Source organism: Podarcis erhardii (genome assembly GCF_964252035.2).
Source record: "Podarcis erhardii genome assembly, chromosome: 1".
NCBI classification, from domain to species: domain Eukaryota; kingdom Metazoa; phylum Chordata; class Lepidosauria; order Squamata; family Lacertidae; genus Podarcis; species Podarcis erhardii.
Genome location: NC_138497.1, coordinates 81,016,313 through 81,038,979, shown reverse-complemented (window position 1 = coordinate 81,038,979; position 22,667 = coordinate 81,016,313). Strand labels below are relative to the sequence as shown.

Genomic DNA, 22,667 nt, shown 5'->3' with positions numbered 1-22,667 from the left:
AAACCAAAACCATGTGAGAGGAACAGAAACCACAGAGAAGGCAGAAATTAAAAACATCCTATCAAACGTGCCAACTAATTTATATTGATCGCAGCTACATGCATTTGAGAATATAGGTTCCCTCTACAGGAGCAATTGTAAACTTTCACATTCTGTAGAGTAGCTATGTAAAGGTAAAGGGACCCCTGACCATTAGGTCCAGTCATGACCGACTCTGGGGTTGCGGCACTCATCTCGCTTTATTGGTCAAGGGAGCCGGCGTACAGCGTCCGGTGGCCAGCATGACTAAGCCGCTTCTGGCGAACCAGAGCAGCGCACAGAAACGCCATTTACCTTCCCACCGGAGTGGTACCTATTTATCTACTTGCACTTTGATGTGCTTTCGAACTGCTAGGTTGGCAGGAGCAGGGACCGAGCAACAGGAACTCACCCCATCAAGGGGATTCAAACCACCAACCTTCTGATCGGCAAGCCCTAGGCTCTGTGGTTTAACCCACAGCGCCACCCATGTCCCTTAGAGTAGCAATGTAGTGGGTGCCAATCCTGCTGCCTGTTAGGCACCATGAGGAAGAACATCACCTCTGGTGAGGATGCTGTGGAGGTGGGTGACCAATGGTAGCAGCCATGGGCCCAAATCACGTTGAAGGGAAAGGTGGTAGTGGAAGGGAAGAGAACAGGGCTCTGTCCACCTTCTCTGTCTTTGTGGGGCAAAGTGACAGACTGCATTAACTTGCATGGGGAAGAGGGGAGAATGTTTGCACCCTCAGAAATGGCTGGAGGGGTGGGGAAAATCTCACCCATCCACCAAAGTCTCCATTATTCTGCCTCACCAGCTCTAATGGGTAGGCATCAGCCAGTCACCACTGAACAAAATTGGTTTAAAAGGTGCATTTTTCACTCAAGCTTATCACTAACAGAGCTAACCAAAGTGACCCACTTGGTGCCAACAAATTTGAGAATGTCTGAATTATATCTTTGTCTCCCTCAGATTCAATTTTTGAAGAGAAACAAACCAACGGGACAATTCCTCTCTCATCCATCTAATTCCATCTAATTCCTCCCTCAGGGTATAATTAAGAGAACAAATATGATGAAGACCAAGTGTCCTCCTAGGTCCTGTTGTGGGTGGTGCTGCTCTTGCTACCTCCCGTATATATATATGCACCTGCGCTGTGCAGCTCACCATCACAGACAATTTCCCTGGTAAGGCAATCCATACAGAGCATTCTCCATAATCATGAAGTTGGCACTTGTTGTCCTCTTCATCACCCTGGCATGTTGCTGCTCCTCTGGTAAGCATCACTCATGATTAGCGTTGCTATTGTTGGACTTTTATTGTTGTAAACTGCTTTGGGATTTGTTTTTAAATGAAAAGCGGTATGAAATGCTTTTAAACAAACAAACAAAAAAATAATGCTCTTTTTTCCTCAACACACTGAAGAAGCACAAATGACCTCATTCAGCACAGTGTTTTCAGAGATGGCATTTGCAAATGAAGTACAGTAGGGGAAAAGAATTAAAAAATCTGGGCTTTAGGCATCTGACTTAGGTGTGTACTCGTGTTGCTGAATATGTAGAAAGGGGGCAATTGTGGATACATCTGGCAGATGTTAATGTGACTTCAGTGGAACATTTTCCAGCCACTGTGATTGTGGAAATTCCTGGCTCCGTCATTGCCAGCCTCAGGTAGGCTTCACTTGCTGTGTCAATGTGAGGGATTGCTTCTGTATTGAAGGAAATGTTTGGTGAAAACTGATCCCCAGAGATGCAAACTCACCACTTTGTTGACTAAGTCTCAGTAAGTCAAAGTGCTGATGCCCAACAGCTTGCGAAGGTTGCTCAGTATTTGCTAGCTGCTTGGAAGAACAGTTAGGCTCCAAGGAAGCACTGGAGAGGGGCTTGTGGGATTTCCTGCTTCATGGGTCAAAATAATGTAACAAACCTTGAACAATATCTACCCTTGAGTCTGTGAAGGTATCATTTACCACTCCAACTCAGGTTAAAAAACAACAACCCAACAATATCTCAAGGGAAGAACTTTCAAAATTGTTACTATTAATATTTTTGAATTATGAACAACAACAGACCAAGTCTGTGGTGGTAGTTCCACACAACTGGGAAGTGGGGCCTGGTGCCTTGTAAATATTTAGGATTATATAGTCTGAGTAAATGGCATCTAGTTTAGATCAGAGCTAGTGCATTCTCAGGTGAGTCCTTTTCCTTCTAGCCAGCTATCACACAAGGTTTTTTATGTAAAGAGTTTTTAAACATTCATTTAATTTACTGAAAAATCCATTTTTATTTTTATTTGCTTTTTTCTAGTTTCTGCGGATATGTGTGATCCTGTTGACGAGTATCTGCAAGCAATGCTGAATAAATCAGATGAAGAATTTAAGGAGATAGCTGAAAAGTATGCCGAGGACGACCATGGGGTAGAAGCCTCAATGAAGTTAAAAAAGTGTGCAGATAAACTGTCAAGCGACCAAAATTCTGCTTACTTTGAAGTGGCGGTAATTATCAGTTTTGCCATTTTCTTTTCTTGCTTTTTGCAGCACAAGCCAACAAGCAGATTCAGGATTTGCAATCAATCTTTGTTTTCCTCTCTGTTTAAAAAAGTTATATTAACACACAGATCAAAGGTCATAAGATATAATATCCTGGTCCAAGAAGCACTCATAAACCTTGTCCTGCCTTCTTCCCCATAGAGAACTGTATCTCAATTGTTATGGTGTTGTACCTGAATATGGTTACAATATAAATAAAAATTGAAGCAAGCAAGCCAGTCAGGTCAGGTCAGCTGACCTAAATTAAACTATGAGCCAGTTTTCTCCCGTTCAATTGCTTACATGCCATTGGGCCATCTGCTCCCAGTACACCTGAATCACCCAAAAGTAACCAGAGCTGCACTGTGTACCCATAACCCCCTGCTTCTTTGTCCCGCAACACTCTGTATTGACCGGGATTTCATTTCATTTCAGAAAAAAGTAATGGCCAAATGCAAAGAAACCTGGAAGGAGGATTGATTGATCCATGGATGAATCCAAGCTGATTCCACAGGCTGACTACTAGCATCAGTTGCTGCAAAGCAACACTCATTGATCCATTCTTCTACTTCTTCTGTACTGTTACTATTCCGTCCTGAGATTTCTCTCTCAATCTGGATAGTATTCAACAAATACTATTGAGAACCTAGAGAAATGTCACCTGTTGTTCTTGAATCATTCATAATCAATAAACTCTCTGCCTTGCATTTCTGTGCTCAAGATTAATTTTTGAGTGTGTATTAACTTTTGTCACAGTTAATCCAGAGACTTCATTGGGGATCTAGAATTCTAGAAGGGTGACATAACTTTTGTCAATAAAGGGTCACTAAAGATTCAGCATTGCTATATTAAAAAATACCATGTTGGTTAGAGGTGGGGGAGTTGTATTATATCTCTCTGAATATTCAGAGCAGACTCTGAATAGTCGGTCTGCTGCAACATTCAGGCACATATGAAAAGGACTTTGGGATTTTAACAGACCACAAGAGTCAGCTGTGTGATATGGCAGCTAAAAAAAGCCAATGAAATTTCTAGGCTGCATCAACAGAAGTGTAGTGTCCAATTGCAATAAATCATGGCACCACTGCATTTTGCTTCGGTCAGACCTCAGCCTGGAATACTGTGTCCAGTTCAGGGAACTGGAGTTAAAGGAGAATATTGTTGCACACCACCCCAATCTCTGAGCGGTACGAGATTCCAGGGGTTCCAAGCACCCAGGGTTCATGTTTCCTTTTGGAATGAGGCACAGTGGAGACTGCGGTGTCTTTAGGCTATAAGGTTTATTTACACATACATACAGCCTGATCCTATGATGGAGGCATTTGCAGCATCAATACCCCAAAAGGCATCAGCCGTGGATCAAAGCAGAGATCTGGCATGGCGCTCTCTCTCTGCTTGCTGCACTGCTCACAACACAGCCCTGAAAACTCTACTCCAAACTCTGGCTTTGTCTTTTGCAAGAGGAGCCCCCACCTTTGGAACTAGGGTCATCCAATGAAGCAGAATGGTAGAAGATTTTGAAAAGACAAGAACTACTGCTTCACAGAATGGAATTCACTGATGAAAATAAAGCAGAGACGGTTACTAATTTAGACAGCAGGCGATCAATAGTGACTAATGTTGGCTGAACACAACCTCCTGTACCAGAGGCAATATGCTTCTGCATACCCACCAGGTCTCCCCATTTGAGCCATGAGGCCATTTCAGCAAGCCACACAGACATTAAAGTACAAGCGTATCCATAAATTCAAAATGTCAGAAGCCAACCATTTAACAAACACAGAATAAATTCAATATTACAAAAAACAAAAACAAAACCACCACAATCTAGATTTAAGTTACTGTCTTTTTGGCGACGATTGAAGATCCTCCTTTTCTAATAAGGACCAATATACATTGATCAGTTAAAACATTAAAAATGCATTATAAAAATGAGACATCAGAGGGCACATTGAGCACTGATCCATTGTCAATGTAAAATTGCATTGAGAGCTATATTATGAGGTTTTTTTAAAGCGATTTTACAAATCAGTGTAGATCCAGCCTAAATCTCTGAAGTAGATTTTTTTATCCCAATCTGTATCTGTATTGGATTTGAAATTCTTGTAGTAGTAGTAGTAGTAGTAGTAGTTATTCATATTTATTTGATTTCTTACCAGTCCTTTATCACAATGTCCCAGTATACAATTTAAAGACATAATGTTAAACACAGTTTTTTAAAAATAGTCACAAGAATAAAAGTAAAAGTAAAAGACCCCTGGATGATTAAGTCCAGTCAAAGGCGACTATGGGGTGAAATGCTCATCTCGCTTCAATGGGGGGGGGTGTCAAAAACACTTTCCAGTTTTATGACAATCAAGTCGTATTTAAATCATGTGAAATAAATAAATCTCTCTGTGTGTGTTGTAACAAATGAGATGCTGTGGGTGGCAGTACAAAATGGCTGCCATGAACAGCAAAAAGTTGGTGACAGTACTCCATATCAGTGAGTACCAAAAAACAAAACAAAAAACCAGCTGTGTGTGGGGTATCAAAGGTCAGGAAAACTGATGTATCTTCAGCATATGACTGAAACTACACAACGAAGGTGTTAGGCACATATCTGCAGGAAGAAAATCACAACAATTAAGAATTCATAATTAAAAACAGTTAAAATCAAACCACAGTCGCAGGAATAGGGTGAGCCCAGAAAACATACATATCAAATGTCAAAAGTGTAAAGAGATGTGTTGTTAGCATTCACTGAAAATTGTACATGCAGGTCCCACTATCCAAACACAAAGTGTTCTTAGGAAGTCATTTGTTATGTGAGCTTTCACTTAAAAGGTCAATGATTTCCAATTATTCCTACAGGGAAATTAGTGACTATGGAATTTTGACCCCAAAATGATGGGAAAAAACAAGAAAACCCTCTGAACAAACAAGGAAAGAATACATACTCTCTTATTTGTCCAATCTCTGCCCCTCGCCCCATGGTTTATGGCAAAACAGTTGTGACATACAAAAAAACTTAAGACTTCTTTTTGTTTACAATACTACGCAAGGGTCTGGCTGTTGGGATATCTGAATCTGTGGTGTTATAGTGAGGTTTGGGTACTAATAACTCATGTTTGAATAATGTTTTGTATAACAAGTGTTTGGATAGCAGAACCTTTGCGTGTATAGCAAAGATGCCAGACTCGCTTCTGTGGTCAGGGATTTCCACAGCTTATATGTTTTGATTGTTAAATCACTAGCTATGTTTCATGGGTAGCAATTCTTAAGTGAAATGAGTAAAGTGGCATCTGAAGGGTAGTATAGAAATTTAAGAAAGAAAGAAAGAAAGAAAGAAAGAAAGAAAGAAAGAAAGGAGAAGCAAGCCACAATGTGCTGCCGGACTTGGGGACAATGGTGTGTCACTTGGTAGAAAATGCCATCTCTGGGCAACAGGCCTCCTCAGAAGCAGAAAGGGCGCTGGGTGGTCACTGGAAGGTGCCATATTGTTAGATGGCTGAGGAAGGAGCTTTGGTCCCTATCCAATGCTGCTGTTCCACTAGTGCAGCAGAGCTTTCCTCTCCTCTCCCCTGCAGCCCACTGCCATCATAAGCTGCTCCAGAGGGTTGGAAGATCCTCTAGAGCAGATATTGAAGGTGCACAGGTTAATGAAAGGGAAGTCCTGCTCTGTGAGTAGAACCTGGGTTGCCATATTTCAAAAGGAAAAACCAGGAACTTCTTCTTCCTCTTTGAAGTCTCTCAGCCAGTGTGGTGTAGTGGTTAAGAGCGGTAGTCTCCTAATCTGGGGAACCGGGTTTGTGTCTCCGCTCCTCCACATGCAGCTGCTGGGTGACCTTGGGCCAGTCACACTTCTCTGAAGTCTCTCAGCCCCACTCACCTCACAGAGTGTTTGTTGTGGGGGAGGAAGGGAAAGGAGAATGTTAGCCGCTTTGAGACTCCTTAAAGTGAGTGAAAGACGGGATATCAAATCCAAACTACTACTACTACTACTACTACTCCTCTTCTTCTTCTTCTTCTTCTTCTTCTTCTTCTTCTTCTTCTTCTTCCATAAACACTGAAAAAAATGCGAATTTTCAATTGACTTGCCTAAGATCCAGGACAAAGTGCCACCTTTTGAATGTCAATTCTGCCTTTGAAATCCCAGTAATGTCCGGGGAAATCCGGACATTTGGCAGCCCTAGAACTCCATGCATGCAGCGCTGGATATAACCCTTTATCTCCCCCCCCCCGCCCACTCCTAATACAGGTCCTTCATTCAACTGACAACCTTAATAACAGAGTTATCGCCAACTCGTTTTCAAAGCATGCCATCCAAGCATGAAGAAGGGAAAACATGCCTGAATCCAAATCAATCCCAAAATCAGAAAAGTCAATAGATACAAATAGATCCTATATGGTAGGTAATCCCTTAATGACCTAAATTATTTAGAAGTAGCATTTATATTAGTGATTCCTGCCAAAGACATTTTTGACTGTTAATAAAGCCCAAGGCTATACTGGTCATTTGGAATTTAGCCTGCTATGGAATAGCCTGCTTTTTCCTTCCTACACCCCTCCTTGCCACACAACAACCATTTGCTGTTTGGATGCCTTGAAAATATTTTGGTCACTAATATTTTCAGATTCCATGATTGTGTCCTGCAATTCTTAACAAAAAATGCTCCCTGATCCAGCAGGATTTTTTGCACCACTTGTTTATTTTCAAGCATGTCCATTGCCTTCAATTTCATTTGCAATATCACCCAATCACCCATTATACATTTGGAACATTGCTATCTTTAGAGACAGTTTTGGAGAAAATCTAATCCAAGAGAGGGTAGGAGAGTGAAAATAAAATAAAATATGGGTGTTCTGGAATGATATTAAAAGAAACCTTGATGAAATTTCAAACCACAATTTCAATCTGAATCCCATAGCTATTTTTAAAGGAAATTTCATAGAAGTAGTACCACCTCAAGGACCTCCTCTCCACAAATGAACTGAGCAGACCCTGCAATCGTTATCTGAGGCCCTTCACATTCCTCCTCCATGAGCGGCCCAGAAAGCAGCAATACCTCCTCCATGAGCGGCCCAGAAAGCAGAACAGGCCTTTTCTGTGTTGGCTCCCCGTTTGTGGAATGCTCTCCTCAGGGAGACTCAACTGGCAGCTTTGTTACATATCTTTAGGCACCAGGCAAAAACATTCCTCTTTTCCCAGGCCTTTGGCTAATTAAACAATCTATGTGTGCGAGGGTAATTATTTTGTTGTTGTTGTTCTGGTATGTATTTTTATGATTTTATATTGTAAACTGCCCTGTGATCTTAGGATGAAGGGTGGTATAGAAATTTAATAAATAATAATAATACCAACATGCTATAAAATAGTGGAAAGTTTACCAATTATAAATAGCAAAGCACTGGGATGGGAGGTGGGAACACACACACACATAAAATCTGGCACAGGATACTAGGGAACAAAATATCCTGTGAATAATTGTGGGAAGGTACAGTAAATATGATCAACTGAAAATCTGGTATAAATTTATTTCATACTGGAACAGTGAACTCAGTCCAATAATGCATGTTGAGAGTGTAAGCAGAAATGTGAGGCAAGAATAACTACAGAGAACTATAAATGTGGTAGATCCTTCTCTTTTACGTAATATTTCAACAAGGAACTCTTTGGAATATGATTCCTGATAACTAAAGTATACAATTTATGGTTCCTGGTAAAATGAAATGTGTTATATTTTGTCCCTTAAATAAATACATATTTTAAAAGGCACTGAGTGCAAGTCTCAGGGCATCTGAAAAAGACGTAGCAGCTACACACCTTGTATGTAAGAATTACTGTACTTCCAAAAGGGATCTGTTGTGAGGGGTTTTTTCACATTTGCCTCCTGTTCTTCACCCAAGTAACTCAGAGCCACTTTCTAGCTTCACAATAGGTTAGCTATGCCAAAAGCATGATTTCCCCAGGACTAACCTGCGAGCTTCATATGTCAATAGCAATTTTGCATATCCAATCTCAATATTCCAGCTGCCTTTTCAAAATTCTTATGTACAGCATACCCTCCAACTTTTATCCGATGAAAATAGGGATGTCGCATTCCATGATAATTTTACTTTTTATACCCCACACATCTTACTGGGTTGCCCCAGCCACTCTGGGCAGCTTCCAACATATATAAAAACATAATAAAACATTAAACATTTTTTAAAAATCCCTATACAGTGGTACCTCGGGTTACATGTGCTTCAGGTTACAGACTCCGCTAACCCAGAAATAGTGCTTCAGGTTAAGAACTTTGCTTCAGGATGAGAACAGAAATCGTGCTCCGGCTGCGCAGCGGCAGCAGGAGGCCCCATTAGCTAAAGTGGTGCTTCAAGTTAAGAACAGCTTGAGGTTAAGTACGGACCTCCAGAACGAATTAAGTACTTATCCTGAGGTACCACTGTACAGGATTGCCTTCAGATGACTCGGGAGTCAAATAACTCCATACCCCCCAACATTTCTCCAATGAAAATAAGGACATCCTAAGGAAAAGTGGGACATTCTGGGATCAAATCAGAAACTGGGTCAGCTTCTCTAAATCAGGGACATCCCTGGAAAGTAGGGACACTTAGAGGGTCTGTATACAGTGTGCATATATGCCTACAAGTAGCTGACCTGGGCTAGGCTCCTGCAGTTCACAGAAGTGGTCAAAAACCTGCTTCTGTCTTGCAAGGAAGTCCTTTATAGGGCACATCACAGCAGCCCATACTCTGGCCACTAATTTTGCAATATGTGAAGCCACTCTCCATCTCCTTCAGATCTGATTCTAGGACTGAAATGTTCCAAGAGACACTAATCAGTAAGAGAATTCCTCTCTCGTCTATATTTTCTCTCCCACGGAAGATAATTTTTAATGTAAAATGCTCGGAGAATTTTGGTTATTGGGCAATATAGAAACATAGCTGTCAACTTTTCCCTTTTCTTGTGAGGAATCCTATTCGGAATAAGGGAATTTCCCTTTAAAAAAGGGAAACGTTGACAGCTATGTATAGAAATGTGCAAGGATGGCTGCAATGCTAACTCCACTTACCTGGGACTTGGGAGTAAGCACCACTGAATTCAGTAGGACTTACTAATGAGAGGACATGGTTAGGTTGCCCCATCAGTAAATATATTAAGTAAGTAAATACCAGGAGAAATGTAAATAAGGTCATGTGTGCTCCTGTGTCATGTTGTGGGCGGAGTGGTTCTTGCTACCTCCTCTGTGTGTATAAATAAACACACACCCCAAACAGTTTTGCTGCATATTGGAACCCATACTGGGATTTCTTCTCCACCATGAAGCTGACACTTGTCCTTCTGCTCCTCGCCCTGGCATGCTGCTCCTTGGATGCGCATCACCATGGTAAGCATCACTCTTCTGGTAACTATCACTATGACACTTAATGGCTCTTTGCCTCAAGAAGCAAAAATAATCCAGTCTAATGTCTTCAGATATGGCATCTACAAATGAGATGCAGGAAAACTTCAGCTAAATCATGAATGCCTGTACCTGACACTTCAGGCATACTCTCCTGAGGTAGGTGCAGTGGCAACCAGGGGCCCACGATAAAAGATGGTCTTCAAATCCCTGCAACAGGGTGAGCTCCTGTTGCTTGGTCCATGCTCCTGCCCCTGCCAACCTAGCAGTTCGAAAGCACATCAAAGTACAAGTAGATAAATAGGTACCACTCCGGCGGGAAGATAAACGGCATTTCCATACGCTGTTCTGGTTCGCCAGAAATGGCTTTGTCATGCTGGCCACATGACCAGGAAGCTGTCTGTGGACAAACGTCTTCTCCCTCGGCCAGTAAAGCAAGATGAGTGCCGCAACCCCAGAGTCGTTCACGACAGGACCTAATGGTCAGGGGTCCCTTTACCTTTACCTATGTGCATTGTAAACTTTAAAATGTAGTATTTAATGCTGGTCATTAAATTAATAAAATAAAATAAATAAATAACCATGAATATTGACTCACTAGCCTAGTGACATTCATGGGTATCCATGTATCTATCTAGCCTACTTTAATAGAGCTCAGAAGCAGTTCCTTCCAATCTAGGAAATTACGAATCCTCAGAATAACTGTATATTTTTACAACCATTAAAATTAAGAGCAGAAATGATAACCTATTCTTATAATTCAAGCAAACATCATTATTTGCAAGAATGAATAAGACATCTGATTCTTAAACAAGTAGCCAAGTTATATGACTTTTACCTTGCTTCTAGTTTGGTGAAACAAATTTCTCAAAAGAGATTTGCCTAGCTATCTTATTTTCTTCTGCGAGCGTAAGATAGGGGTCAAGCCTATCTTGCCCCTTGGTAAATCTTGGGTGCTCCTTTGTCAGAGGGGGCGAGGGAAGGATAAGGAAGCCCTGTCCATAAGTTGGAACAGGCCCACAGCTGAATTTCATATGGAGGCCACTCAGTATTCTCCCCAAGAAAGACCTGGGTGGACATGAGCATTGGGTCCAGTGGCGTAGCGTGGGTTGTCAGCACCCGGGGCAAGGCAAGTAATTTGCACCCCCTAACCCGTGGATTTGCGCCTCCTAACCCGTGGATTTGCGCCCCCTAACCCTAACCCCCAGATGTTGCGGCCGGGCCCCCCCTGCACCCCCACGCTACGCCACTGATTGGGTCCCACTGCCTGAAGGCACATGCTCGCTTCCATCCTGCCTTCTCTATTCATCTGGTAGGTGCAGAGGCTGAGAAAACCAGCATGCCTCTCCACTATCCCCAGGTGGGCGGGAGGGAGATGTTGGAACACTTCCTCCTGTCTCTCTTTTCATAGATTTGCACCTACCTGCCTGTCCATTAATGTAGGAGTGTCCACATTACACTCTCTCCATTTCAGGGTTGTCCCACACCTTTCCTCCTTTTAATGTGGGGTTTTTTTTCAATCCTTGGAAAGCCGGAAGAGGCCAGGCTTGAAAAACCTTGCAATAATGAAGAGACAGGAAAGTGCAAATCCATGCTTTGCTCCAGTGTGGACAAGCTCATAGCATCTGCTGGTGTAAGTGCCTCTGTCTCGCAGTCTTCTTCTCTGGCATCCCAGCTGGATCCTGGGCAGGGCAGTCTGAAGTGGGCTATCATGTTTGCAGCCAGTTATCACCTAGTTTTTATTTACTTTTTAAAGATGATACTAAAGAAGAGTATGTATGTGTGTAGATTTAAAGTGTTTTTAACAGCCAGTTTGGGTTTTTATTTTCCTTCTCCCTAGAGTCCCACAAAACATGCAAACCTATGGAGAAATTTCTAGGTGCAAAGTTTTCCGGAACAGATTCTGACTATATGGAAGAACTTGAACGTTATTCTGACAATGAAGATGGCATCCAAGCTGCAATGGAAGTAAAAGAGCTGATTGAAACATTTTCAGATGAGAAACGTTCGGAATACTTGAAACTTCTGGTAATTTTAAGCATTGTCCTTTTTCTTGCTGGCTTTTTGTGCTTCTAACTCATAACAAGAGACAGGGGGAGGAATATGATATTGTGAGTGTCAAACAGAATGCTCTCCTCTCTCTTCCTGCCGCAGGCTGTTCTGGGGGTTCTCCTGACGCCCCAGAAGGGATGGGGGGGGGGGTAGAAGGGGAGTCATATTGCACTAGTGGGAGCCTGTGCACTGACTTCTGCTAGCACACTGGGTTAATTGAATCCAACCCAGGATGTATATGTTCCCCCCCCCATCTAATTTTTTAATTTCATTTTTATTTATGAATTTATAAGAGTACAAAATACAGAAGTGAAAAATAAAAGAAAAAAGGGAAAGAAAAGGAAGGGGAGAATGGGGGGGAGAGATACATTACATCAACCCATAATTCTATTTCATCGACTTCCCATCCATCCTTCCATGGTTCCCTAAAGTTTCCCTTTCCTGCTGCATATTCTATTTTTTCTAACTATTTAAACATTCAAATACTTCCCAGTATAAACTATAACTGCTGAGCTTACTCCAAACCGACTAAAGTTCTAACATTTTTACAATGGTTTTTTAGGTACTCTACAAATGGCTTCCGTCCCGGGAATGTATATGTTCTCACCTATCCCACCAATTACAGTCTCTTGGTTTTAAGAGAGTGTCTTACCCTGCAGATTGAAAGTCATATGACAAAATCTGATGCTCTAAAACGGTTTTAAATACGTTGCCTGACCCCAGCACTCTCCACATACTTATTTACATACACAGCACACGTATCTGTATTCTCTTTTCCTCCCAGATAAATGTTTGCATGCCCAGGCAGAGACCCCCGACCCCAAGAGCCATGAATGACTCATGACAACGTGTTATGGGATTAAATTGGCCACAACTTTATTTAAACTTTCAGATGTAGGAAGACCTTAGCTTAGGCACTGGGCATGTATCCCTCCCAGTCCCCAGCTGGGGATCTGGAGCACATCCGGGAAATCAGATCTGTCTGGGAAGTGGGCTGGCTCTGGAAGACATTTGTTTACGCAGTGTCCACCGCCATTTCACCGCAACACTGGGGAGTGCACTGACAACTTTTCAGCTTATGGCCGTTTAACGAGGAACCCTGGGATCACCGCTGCAGGGGGGGAGCATCACCGCTACAACCCCCCCCCCATATAAGGAAGATAGATTAAAGGATTCCGCCCAAGGCCTAAAACCGCCAAAGTTGTGACATTTGCTACGGGGAAGGTGAAACTTTCCAATGCAGGGAAATTCCTTCCCGGCCCCTTAAGAGCAACCATCCTAAGACCATAGCAGCACCTGAATACCTGTAAAAGAAGTTAACCTGTAATAAAAGAGCATTAAACAAAGGGAGGGTAGGGAAGGTGAAGCCCTGGAGCTGACTGTGTCTGTCAGGTAGGCTCCACCCCTTTTAACTACGCGAAGAGCTCTGCCTCCCCTCACCACAGATAGGTTTATTAGAACTGAGGTTTGGTGGGAACCTCAAAGAGCTGTGACATGGGGAGGTGGACCAGGAACTTCTGCCATTGTCTCAGGGATCAGGGTACTGCATGCGGCCATGCAAAGGGCGCCTTCCGGTTGATGGGAGAGCGGTCATTACGCAGGTTGCCTATGCCATACATGCGAACCGAGGTACAGAGAGGAGGCAAATATACCACCCCATGAGGCAATCTCCTACTGTTTGAGAAGCAGGCTGATGATTAAATCCAAGACACAAATACTTTTTCTTCCAACACCCTTGAGTTGGCTCAACTAGAACTCCCTCAAGCCCTGTCTACCTCACCCCTTCCCTTCCTCCTCATTCATAAGGGTCCCTCAAGCCTCATGGCCAATAGCTGTGCCTCTCCCAGCTTTACATTACCTTTCTAATCTCCCAGCCATTCTTCACCAGCAGGCCCTGCTGACAAGGAGAAAGGCAATGGTACGGCCCTTGGTGGTCCGTCAGATTAACCCTACTACAGTTTCAGCCCTCTTTTCTTTCTTTCTTTCTTTCTTTCTTTCTTTCTTTCTTTCTTTCTTTCTTTCTTTCCCTCCTGTATAATAAAAAATATCTAAGTGGTGAACAAGAGTATATGAAAATATGTACATAAAGTCACTGGAGCTGCATTGCATAGCTGTGATTTTCTTCTTCTTTGTCATTCAGCACTCTGTACTCACCCGGATTTCATTTAATTTCAGAAAAACTTAATGCACAAATGCAAAAAAGACTGGAAGAACTGATCTTTGGATGATGCTACGCTGATTCCACAAGCTGACTACCAATTCCTGAAATATCATATGATTGATCCATTCTTCGATTTCGCTTGTACTGTCCTTGTTCAAAGAAGCTCCCTGTGGGGCAATAATCATTATGTGACAGAAAACCTAGAGAAATCTCATGTGCTGTTCTGCAATCAGTCATATTCAACTTGTTATTAAACTTACTGCCTTGCATTCCTTTGCTCAAGTTTCATTCCTGTAGGCTGTTAAATGTGTGCCATTTGCACTGATCTCTTGAGATTTGCTAGAGCCAGCCAGAGACTATGTTAGAGCAGAACAAGGAATGTTCTGAACAGTGAGTTGCTGGCCCAGCCCTTCTCTACAACTTAGAGAGGGCCCTTGTGTTGCTAGTTTGAGAGACAGGCAGTTGTGCTTCCCTAACTTCCAAATCATTTTTGTGGGGGGTGGGGAGAGTGGCTTGTACTAGGGACAAAGTGCCATAATGATCAGTCAGATACACTGATTCCAGAAAGTCATGGAAGCAGGTGGTAGAGTTTATGGGCCCCAACTTTGATCCCAGGAACAGGAATGCAGCTGATAGAATTGATATGCTCACCTGTGAATAAATGTCTACACTCCCCCCCAAATGTGAGTAAATGCGCTCGCACGCTCATGATACTGACATGTGCTAGACAGTCAGGAGCTTATATTACAAGGTTAAAGGAAGGCAGCAAAGATAAGCTAGAGGAAACCATTCATTTGTTCACTTTTTCAAAATAGACAAGACCTTTCTGCAGGCAATATGATTAGCCCAGGGATGATGAACAAAACATTTCAATAAGGAACAAAGACTGCCAAATGTATCATGTGACTCTAGTCAGTGGCCTCATCTGCACAATACAATTATAGCACTATCATAACACTTTAACCGTTGTGGCTTCTCCCAATGAATTCTGGGAAATATACTTTATTAAGGTGCTGGGCACTCCTTCCTCCAAGCAGCCCCCCATCTCTAGACCTTCTTTCTTGCCAAACCACTGTAACTGGATATTGCAGAAAAATGGATTCAGTTTAGTCCCACAAGGCTTGCACTCTTGTTTAAGAAGTCTTGCACTTCTCTGAACCTGGTAGGACTCTTAACATAACGTAAGAATATAAGATGATCCTGCTGGATCAGACCAATGGCCCATCTAGTCCAGCTTGCTGTTCTCACAGGGGTCAACCAGGTGCCTATGGGAAGCCTGCAAGTTGGACTTGAGCTGGACAACAGCACTCTGCTCACCTGAAACTCCCAGCAACTGGGATTCAGATGTATGTTGGCTCCCAAGGTAGGACAAAGGTATCATTGCTAGTAGCCACTGATGGTCTTATCCCCCATGAATTTGTCTAATCCTTTTGGAAAGCCATTCAAGTTGGTGGCCATCACAGCCCCTTGAGGGATCAAGTTCCATAGTTTAACTATCTGCCCTGAATCTTCCAGCATTCCGCTTCATTGGATGCCCATGAGTTCTAATGTTATGAAAGAAGCAGAAAAACATTTTCTCCATGCAATGCATAATTTCTGTCACATCACCTTTTTTCTCTGAACTAAAAAGTCAAAAATTCTGCAGCATTTCCTCACAGAGAAATTACTCCACCTTCTTGATAGATTTGTATAATGGTGCTTTTATGATATCAGCAGTTTTATTTTTAATTCCTTTTCTAGGTATCTTCTGTTGTGGAGGTGGGGGGTGATTAACAAAATCAATCCTCCTATCTGGGAATATCCCCTCACTCACGCAGTTTAGGACATTCCACACCTTTCCTCAGCAGAGTTTCTTGTTCACTGACAAAAATAAAGCTTACGTATATGTAAACTCAGCTTTAATAATAAAGAAAACTGTAACAAAATAACATAATGAAAGAAACTAAATACGACGACATGAGGCAAGTTTGAGGCAAGAAACAAGAAGAGACAGTTGGTCCCTCCTAACTGAAACTTAATGGAACACACTGAAGGGAGGGGCTGATTGCAAGCAGAACACACAAGCCCTTCCCACCAGATACCTAGCACTCTACTATTCAAATTAGGCCCTAGTGTTTTTCTTACATCTTCAGCATGCGATTTGCCCTTTCCACAGCTGCTACACCCTGGGTCAAATATCCCTTCAGCTACTACCCCAAGGTCTCATTCCTGATCAGTCACTGCCAGTTCAGACCCTATGAGTATATATGTGAAATTAAGATTATTTTTCACCACAATATGCATCACTTTACACTTGTTTACCCTGAATTGCATTTCCAATTTACTGCCCATTCCCTCAATTTGGAGAGGACTTTTTGGAAAAAGTTTTGCAAAATCTTTTCATGCTAATGACTCTGAACAATCTATTATCTTCCACAAACTTGGCTACCTCACTGCTTACCCCTAACTCTAGATCACTTTCGAACAAGCCAAAGATCACAAGTCCCAATACCAATCCTTGTGGGATTCCACTTTCCACATGTCTCCATTTGGAGGACTGTCCATTGATTCCTGTTATCTGTTTTCTTAACCAATATCTGACCTACAAAAAGACTTCTCCTCTTATTCCATGACTGCTAACCTTACTAAACTTTCATGAGGTACCCTGTTAAAGGTTTTTGAAAGCCCAGGTACACTACATCACTGGATCAGTTCTATCTATATGCTTGTTGACACTCCAAAATAAATCTAATAGCTTCATCGGAAAGGGCTTGTCTATGCAGAAGCCATGCTGGCTCTGCTTCTTGATGATGTACAAACAGCCTGCCTATCTCTCTTAAGAGTACATGAAAAAGGCAGTGCCTATCTCCAGAGAAGTGGAATATGTACCCTCCAAGCAGCAGCATTGGGGTAAAGTGGCTATAGCCACCTCGTATATTACTGATCTACTCAGTTAGCATGACCAACAGACAGGGGATAGGAATGTTGTATTCCAGAAACATCTGGAGGGCCATAAGTTCTTGTTCCTTGACAAGATCTCCTGAAAAGGTTTTAAGGGTTGATCAATCCATTAATCCACCTGATAGCATGCTTGTGAGCACTCCTCTTCTACAGCCCACGAAGGTGCAAAATTTGCCTCAGACACTTAATACCAAACACACAAAGCTGCCTTGCACAGGCTCAGATTATTTTCCATCTAGGCCACATAGACGTATTAGCATAAGCACTAGATTGGCTCTGCACAGCCCTGACCTCACCACCACCTTCCCCTGCCAGTACATGGAAGTAATGCTACCTCTGTCAAATGTTGTTGTTGCAGCACCACCCAACCAGGTGAGCTGCTCTTGATCTCTTGTAATAGTATACAGCAGTTTTAAAATGGGTCAGATTTCTTCTCATCGTAAGTCTCATGATTTATTTATTTTTAATCTTTGGCCCTTTTCACTTTGTTTTTAGCTAAGGAATCTTTCTGCCCGTGTCAGACCTTTCGCCCACAGAAAGTTATAGTACATTCCTCCACACAAGGAAAATATAACAAGGAAAGAAAAGAAGAAGGAAATCAGAAGAAACCTAGCTGGTTAGTAAAGATAATATTGTCTATACTGTCTGCTTATGAAATGAATGAATGAAGATCTGGATAACTGGGGGGAGTGAATAGAATTCAAAGCAGAATTCATAGTTAGCCTAGCCCAAAGATAATAGGTGGTATCCAATGAAGTAGTTCCATCAGTGGCAGAGCTTGGGGTCTCAAATTTCAGTGGAGCCCTGTGCAACTTCAAAATTCAGCACCCTCCGCATTTGTGCTCCATTCTAAATCATAGTTGTGGTGTCCCCAGCATTGCCACTCTCCTAAATCCGTTCCATTAGGACATGGATAAGAGAAAACACACAGGCCTGGGCACAAATCAATACGCAAAGGAGAAATGTCAATATATACACATCCTTCAATTTAGGTAATCCCATAATGACCTAAAGAATTTAAAAGCAACATTCATATTAGCAATACTTGGCAAAGTCAAGATAGTTTGGACTCTTTATAAAACCTCAGGCTATACGGATCATTTGCATTTACCTAACCATGGAACAACTTGCCCTTTCCTTTTTGCCTCCATCAACCATTTGCTCTCTATAACCTTGAAAATCTTACAGCCACTGATCTTTTGTCCTGAAATTTCATTTGCATATAATTGAATGCACATTTGGAAGGTTACTATATATTTATAAAGTGGTTGGGGGGCGGGAATCAAATCAAAGACACAGAATGAAAACCTGAGTGTATTTGTAATTGATTTAGCAACTGCACACAGGGTCTATTAAGTATAACACATGAGAGACAGACAGACAGACAGACAGACAGACAGAGAGAGATTTTGTTTTGTTACGTTCTCTTCCCCAGAAACTCAGTGTGGCATTCGAGCCTCATAATACCCCTTTGAAGTACACTATACCAAGAAAGAGTGATTTTCCCAGGGCTACCCAGTGACCTTCATATGTGAGAAGGGATTTGATGCATCAAAACTCAAGAGTACAGCCATAACTCTCTCTTGGCTCTCTTGTCTTCTTAAATCCTACGTACACTCTGCATATAGGTCAATAGGAAGCCACACCTGACCCTCCTTGTGCTGTAGGAATTGATCTTGGTCTCTTCATCTTGCCAACCTTAAATTTAGTTCACCCCATTTCCACAGCATTTTTTTTTTCTTTTAAAAGCTGCCACAAAAAATCAGGTAGATGATATTTCGTATCAGTTTGCTGACAGACTGGCTCTCTCCCCCATCTGCAGTGCAGACAAATAGTCAAAAAAATGATATTGTCCCCTCAAGGAACACTCTAATAGGGCACACCGCAGTAACCAACCCAGTGCATGCTGAATTTTAAATGCACGCAGCAGCTCTCCATCTCCTTTGGATTTGATCAGAAATGAGGAGGAGAACAATGTGTTGTGTTGTAGGCGGAGCAGCTCATGGGCACATAGAGCTATATATATAGATGCCTGAGCTGCGCAGCTCAGGATCCCAGATAGTTTTGCTGTGGGCTGCAACCCGTCTGAGAATTTTTCTCCATCATGAAGCTGACACTCATCCTGCTCATCGCCCTAGCATGCTACTGCTCTACAGGTAAGCATCACTACTGAGACTTCTGGCTCCCGGTTTCAATAGACTCAAGAAGCAAACATTTAGTAGTATGGCATAACATTTCCAGAGATGCCATTTGTAAATGAAATACAGTAGAATCTCAGTGAAATGAACTCCAAGAGCTGGACATTTTAGGCAAGGAGACGTCCTGGACCAGCTCTGCAGGGCCTCCACTCAAGTGCAGCACAATGCAAAGCAGGCTTACTCAAAAGTAAGTCCTGTTGTGCCCAATGGGGCTTTCTCCCCAGTATGCTTTCTTTAAGATCGCACAGGCCACAGTTAGGGATAATGGAGAATTCTGACGGAAATAGAAGCAGAAATCGCCACTGTTCACTTATTCGTTCCACGTCTGGAATGAAAATCAGTCGATTGAATGCAATCAGTATTAGCTGTTGTCACTTTCAGTCCGGAAACGATACATGATTGATGAGTCATCGTTTCCCCCCCACACACATTTGCCCCGTGTTTCCATTACATAGAAATGAATGAGGCTGAATAATGCAATGGCAATGGAATTACATAGTTTACATAATTATGTAAAATTTGTCACATCGGACTGTGAGACGAGTAACATAGTTTCTGACAGAAACGGTGCTTTCTTACATCCCTAGTGACAGTACTGAGCTCTAAAAAACCATTATGGCAACCAGATGCAAAAAAGAAAAAAAAGAAAAAAAGAGGACAAGGCTTCTGTACCTTTAAAAATTTCAGCAGGTATAGTTTGGCATGGGAGGTGCATCTGCAGAAATCTCCTCTTTTTACACAGCTGTTAAAAGGTGCAGCAGCCCTGTCCCTTTTTTTGAATCTGGGCACCCTAAAAATCACTGAAGATGATAGTCAGTGAGTTTAAGTGGGCTACAGCAGGACTCAGTTTGATCTAGTGACATGTGAATTTTATGGTAAGTTAAGATGTCATATTTATGGCCTCCAATTTAGAAATTACTCGGCTGTGAAAAGGCCAGTTTTGGTTAGTGCTACACAGAGGAAATCTGGGACGTGGGTGGCGCTGTGGGTAAAACCTCAGCGCCTAGGACTTGCCGATCGTATGGTCGGCGGTTCGAATCCCCGCGGCGGGGTGAGCTCCCATTGCTCGGTCCCTGCTCCTGCCCACCTAGCAGTTCGAAAGCACCCCTAAGTGCAAGTAGATAAATAGGTACCGCTTTATAGCGGGAAGGTAAACGGCGTTTCCGTGTGCTGCGCTGGTGCAGGCTCGCCAGAGCAGCTTCGTCACGCTGGCCACGTGACCCGGAAAGTGTCTTAAGCAAGATGGGCCTCTTAAGCGAGATGGGCGCGCAACCCCAGAGTCGATCACGACTGGCCCATACGGGCAGGGGTACCTTTACCTTTACCTTTTTACACAGAGGAAGTATAGTATTCCCCCCCCCCCCGCATCTACAGACCCCAGGAAACATAGCACCCTCTGGTCAGGGCTGTGTGTCCCTGACATACAAACATGGTAAGGAAAGAACATTTAAACCATCCTCATGTGGTGTCAGCACAAGAAAGTGCTTTTCCCGTGAAGATTTCTTGCAGAGAAATGGGCATCCAAACTGGAGCTGAGCTGGGCCTTCTCAGCTGAATCGTATTATTTCCATCCAGTTATCAGGTGATTGTTTCTTTTTTCTAAGATGACAATAAAGAGTTTAAATAAAATATGTATAAAGTATTATAAATTCATTTTTTGTTTTTGTTTTGTTCCCCCCCCCCCCCGCCCCAGTTTATTCTGAGCTATGTCCCTCTGTCGAGAATTCAGTGACTGCATTCCTTTCTGGAACAGCGGATGACTTAAAAGAGGAGCTTAAAAACTACGTACCTCGTTCAAAGTATGGGATAATCAATGCACAGAAGGTGCAAAGTTGTACCCAGGATGAATTTACAGAAAAGGAAAAAGAGGGGTTGTATGATCTTGTGGTAATTATCTATTTTGCCATTTTTTTTCTTGCCTGTGTTTGGGTATTTATTATACCTTGTCTTTCATCCCGTCAAACTTTATTTGCAGTCTGCTATTTAAAAACATTATTTTAGCATGCATATCAAAGGCCACAAGTTAATATCTGATGATCTAAAAAGGATCTAAGTTCTTTGTCCTGCCATCTATATTACCAGAGCCTTCTCCATATGTCAGAGACTAATTCAGGTCATACAGTAATAACTCTAGTTTAATATGCATGCAGCAGGCCTGTGTCATCGTAAGGAAGACCCATATTTTCCAACCCTAAAGCTGCCCAATTATTCTGATGGTTGAGCCAAGTGAATTGAGGCACAGATAGAAGGCAAAGTTGCCTTTTATTGACTTTCAGTCATTTTCACCATGGCATGATCTTCTACTGTTCAGGAAGCAGGCTGTTGAGTAATGCTCGCCAAGAACCAGCTAGCCCCAGCCTTCCTCATTTCCTTTAGCAGCCTGTATTTACATTTGTTTCATTTCATTTTAGAAAAAGATGGTTGACAAATGCAGCAGCGACGAGTAATTTTGATCTATGGAAGAAGTCAATCAAATTCCACATGCTGACTACTGATATTGGTTGCTGGAAAATATTGATCTATTCTTCTATTTCTTTGATCCTGTCATTGACGTCGGAGCTCCTGCCTCCCTTTGAAGCAATAATCATATGCTGCAGAAAAGCTTGAGAAATCTCCTGCCATGTTCTTCAATCATTCCTACTTGAATCATTATTAAAACCCGTGCTTTGCATTTCTGTGCTGAAGATTCATTTTTCAGTGTGTATGATAAATGCCACAGTTAATCCAGAGACTACTTGAAGGATCTAGAGAACAATTCTAGAAAGGGAATTTAATTTTTGTTGATATTTATTTATAAAAATATTTATATACTGCCAACTCAAAGCAGGGTAGAACAAAAGATAAAATGAAATGAAATGAAATCGTTTATTGTCACTTGTACAACTTGTATACAGTGAGATTACACGAGCACCCCCCACTCAACTCTGTTAGTCTTAATTCCCCTCGTTTACTGACGCACACCCACCAAACCCAAAAGTCAGTTGCCCTGTTGTTATCTTTTCATTCAGCAACTTAACAGCCCACGGATAGAAGCTGTTCTTTACCCTGTTGGTGCAACTAATCATGCTTCTATATCTTCTGCCCGATATTCTTGCTGATATTAAGGTGCAAGTGGTTCCTAGGCACCATGTAGATATTTTTTGGACCTCCCCTCTATACGCTGATTGGCCTCCACCTGTTATTAAACCCATTATGGTGGTGTCATCTGCAAACTTAATAATTGCAGTAGATGGGTCAGATGATAAAAGGACACTAAAGAATTGTTGGGGTCCGCTAATCGGGCGCAAGCTGCCTTGGTCACTGAAAGGCCAATAAATGCCATAGACAAAGTCCCATAATTACTCGTTTATTCAGCTGAGTAAAACAGAGTGGGTGATCCACACTC

General features: G+C 42.3%; 2 protein-coding genes and 1 long non-coding RNA gene across 3 annotated transcripts; all 3 read left to right on the top strand.

Annotated features, from left to right (window-relative positions):
- The first annotated feature begins 1,158 nt into the window (after positions 1-1,158).
- On the top strand, positions 1,159-3,250 carry LOC309337920 (uteroglobin-like). Its single transcript, XM_081854946.1, has 3 exons — positions 1,159-1,292; positions 2,323-2,510; positions 2,979-3,250. Exons 1-3 carry the CDS (start codon positions 1,238-1,240, stop codon positions 3,021-3,023), a joined length of 288 nt encoding a protein of 95 aa, XP_081711072.1. The 5' UTR covers positions 1,159-1,237; the 3' UTR covers positions 3,024-3,250.
- A 6,548-nt stretch (positions 3,251-9,798) lies between these two features.
- Positions 9,799-14,397, top strand: LOC309349542. Its single transcript, XR_014160026.1, has 3 exons — positions 9,799-9,916; positions 11,772-11,959; positions 14,159-14,397. It is a non-coding gene; the product is annotated as an uncharacterized lncRNA (long non-coding RNA).
- A 623-nt stretch (positions 14,398-15,020) lies between these two features.
- LOC309349551 (uncharacterized protein) lies at positions 15,021-21,953 on the top strand. Its single transcript, XM_081875660.1, has 5 exons — positions 15,021-15,507; positions 17,580-17,700; positions 19,075-19,240; positions 20,976-21,169; positions 21,694-21,953. Exons 3-5 carry the CDS (start codon positions 19,189-19,191, stop codon positions 21,727-21,729), a joined length of 282 nt encoding a protein of 93 aa, XP_081731786.1. The 5' UTR covers positions 15,021-15,507; positions 17,580-17,700; positions 19,075-19,188; the 3' UTR covers positions 21,730-21,953.
- The last annotated feature ends 714 nt before the right edge of the window (positions 21,954-22,667 follow it).

What these genes read in the sequence shown, in the direction of transcription:
- LOC309337920 (XM_081854946.1), top strand. Translation starts at nt 1,238, where the DNA reads ATGAAGTTGGCACTTGTTGTCCTCTTCATCACCCTGGCATGTTGCTGC. An exon ending in GGCATGTTGCTGCTCCTCTG is followed by an intron (nt 1,293 to 2,322) that starts GTAAGCATCACT and finishes GCTTTTTTCTAG; the next exon opens with TTTCTGCGGATATGTGTGAT. An exon ending in CTGCTTACTTTGAAGTGGCG is followed by an intron (nt 2,511 to 2,978) that starts GTAATTATCAGT and finishes ATTTCATTTCAG; the next exon opens with AAAAAAGTAATGGCCAAATG.
- LOC309349551 (XM_081875660.1), top strand. Translation starts at nt 19,189, where the DNA reads ATGAAGCTGACACTCATCCTGCTCATCGCCCTAGCATGCTACTGCTCT. An exon ending in AGCATGCTACTGCTCTACAG is followed by an intron (nt 19,241 to 20,975) that starts GTAAGCATCACT and finishes CCCCCGCCCCAG; the next exon opens with TTTATTCTGAGCTATGTCCC. An exon ending in AGGGGTTGTATGATCTTGTG is followed by an intron (nt 21,170 to 21,693) that starts GTAATTATCTAT and finishes ATTTCATTTTAG; the next exon opens with AAAAAGATGGTTGACAAATG.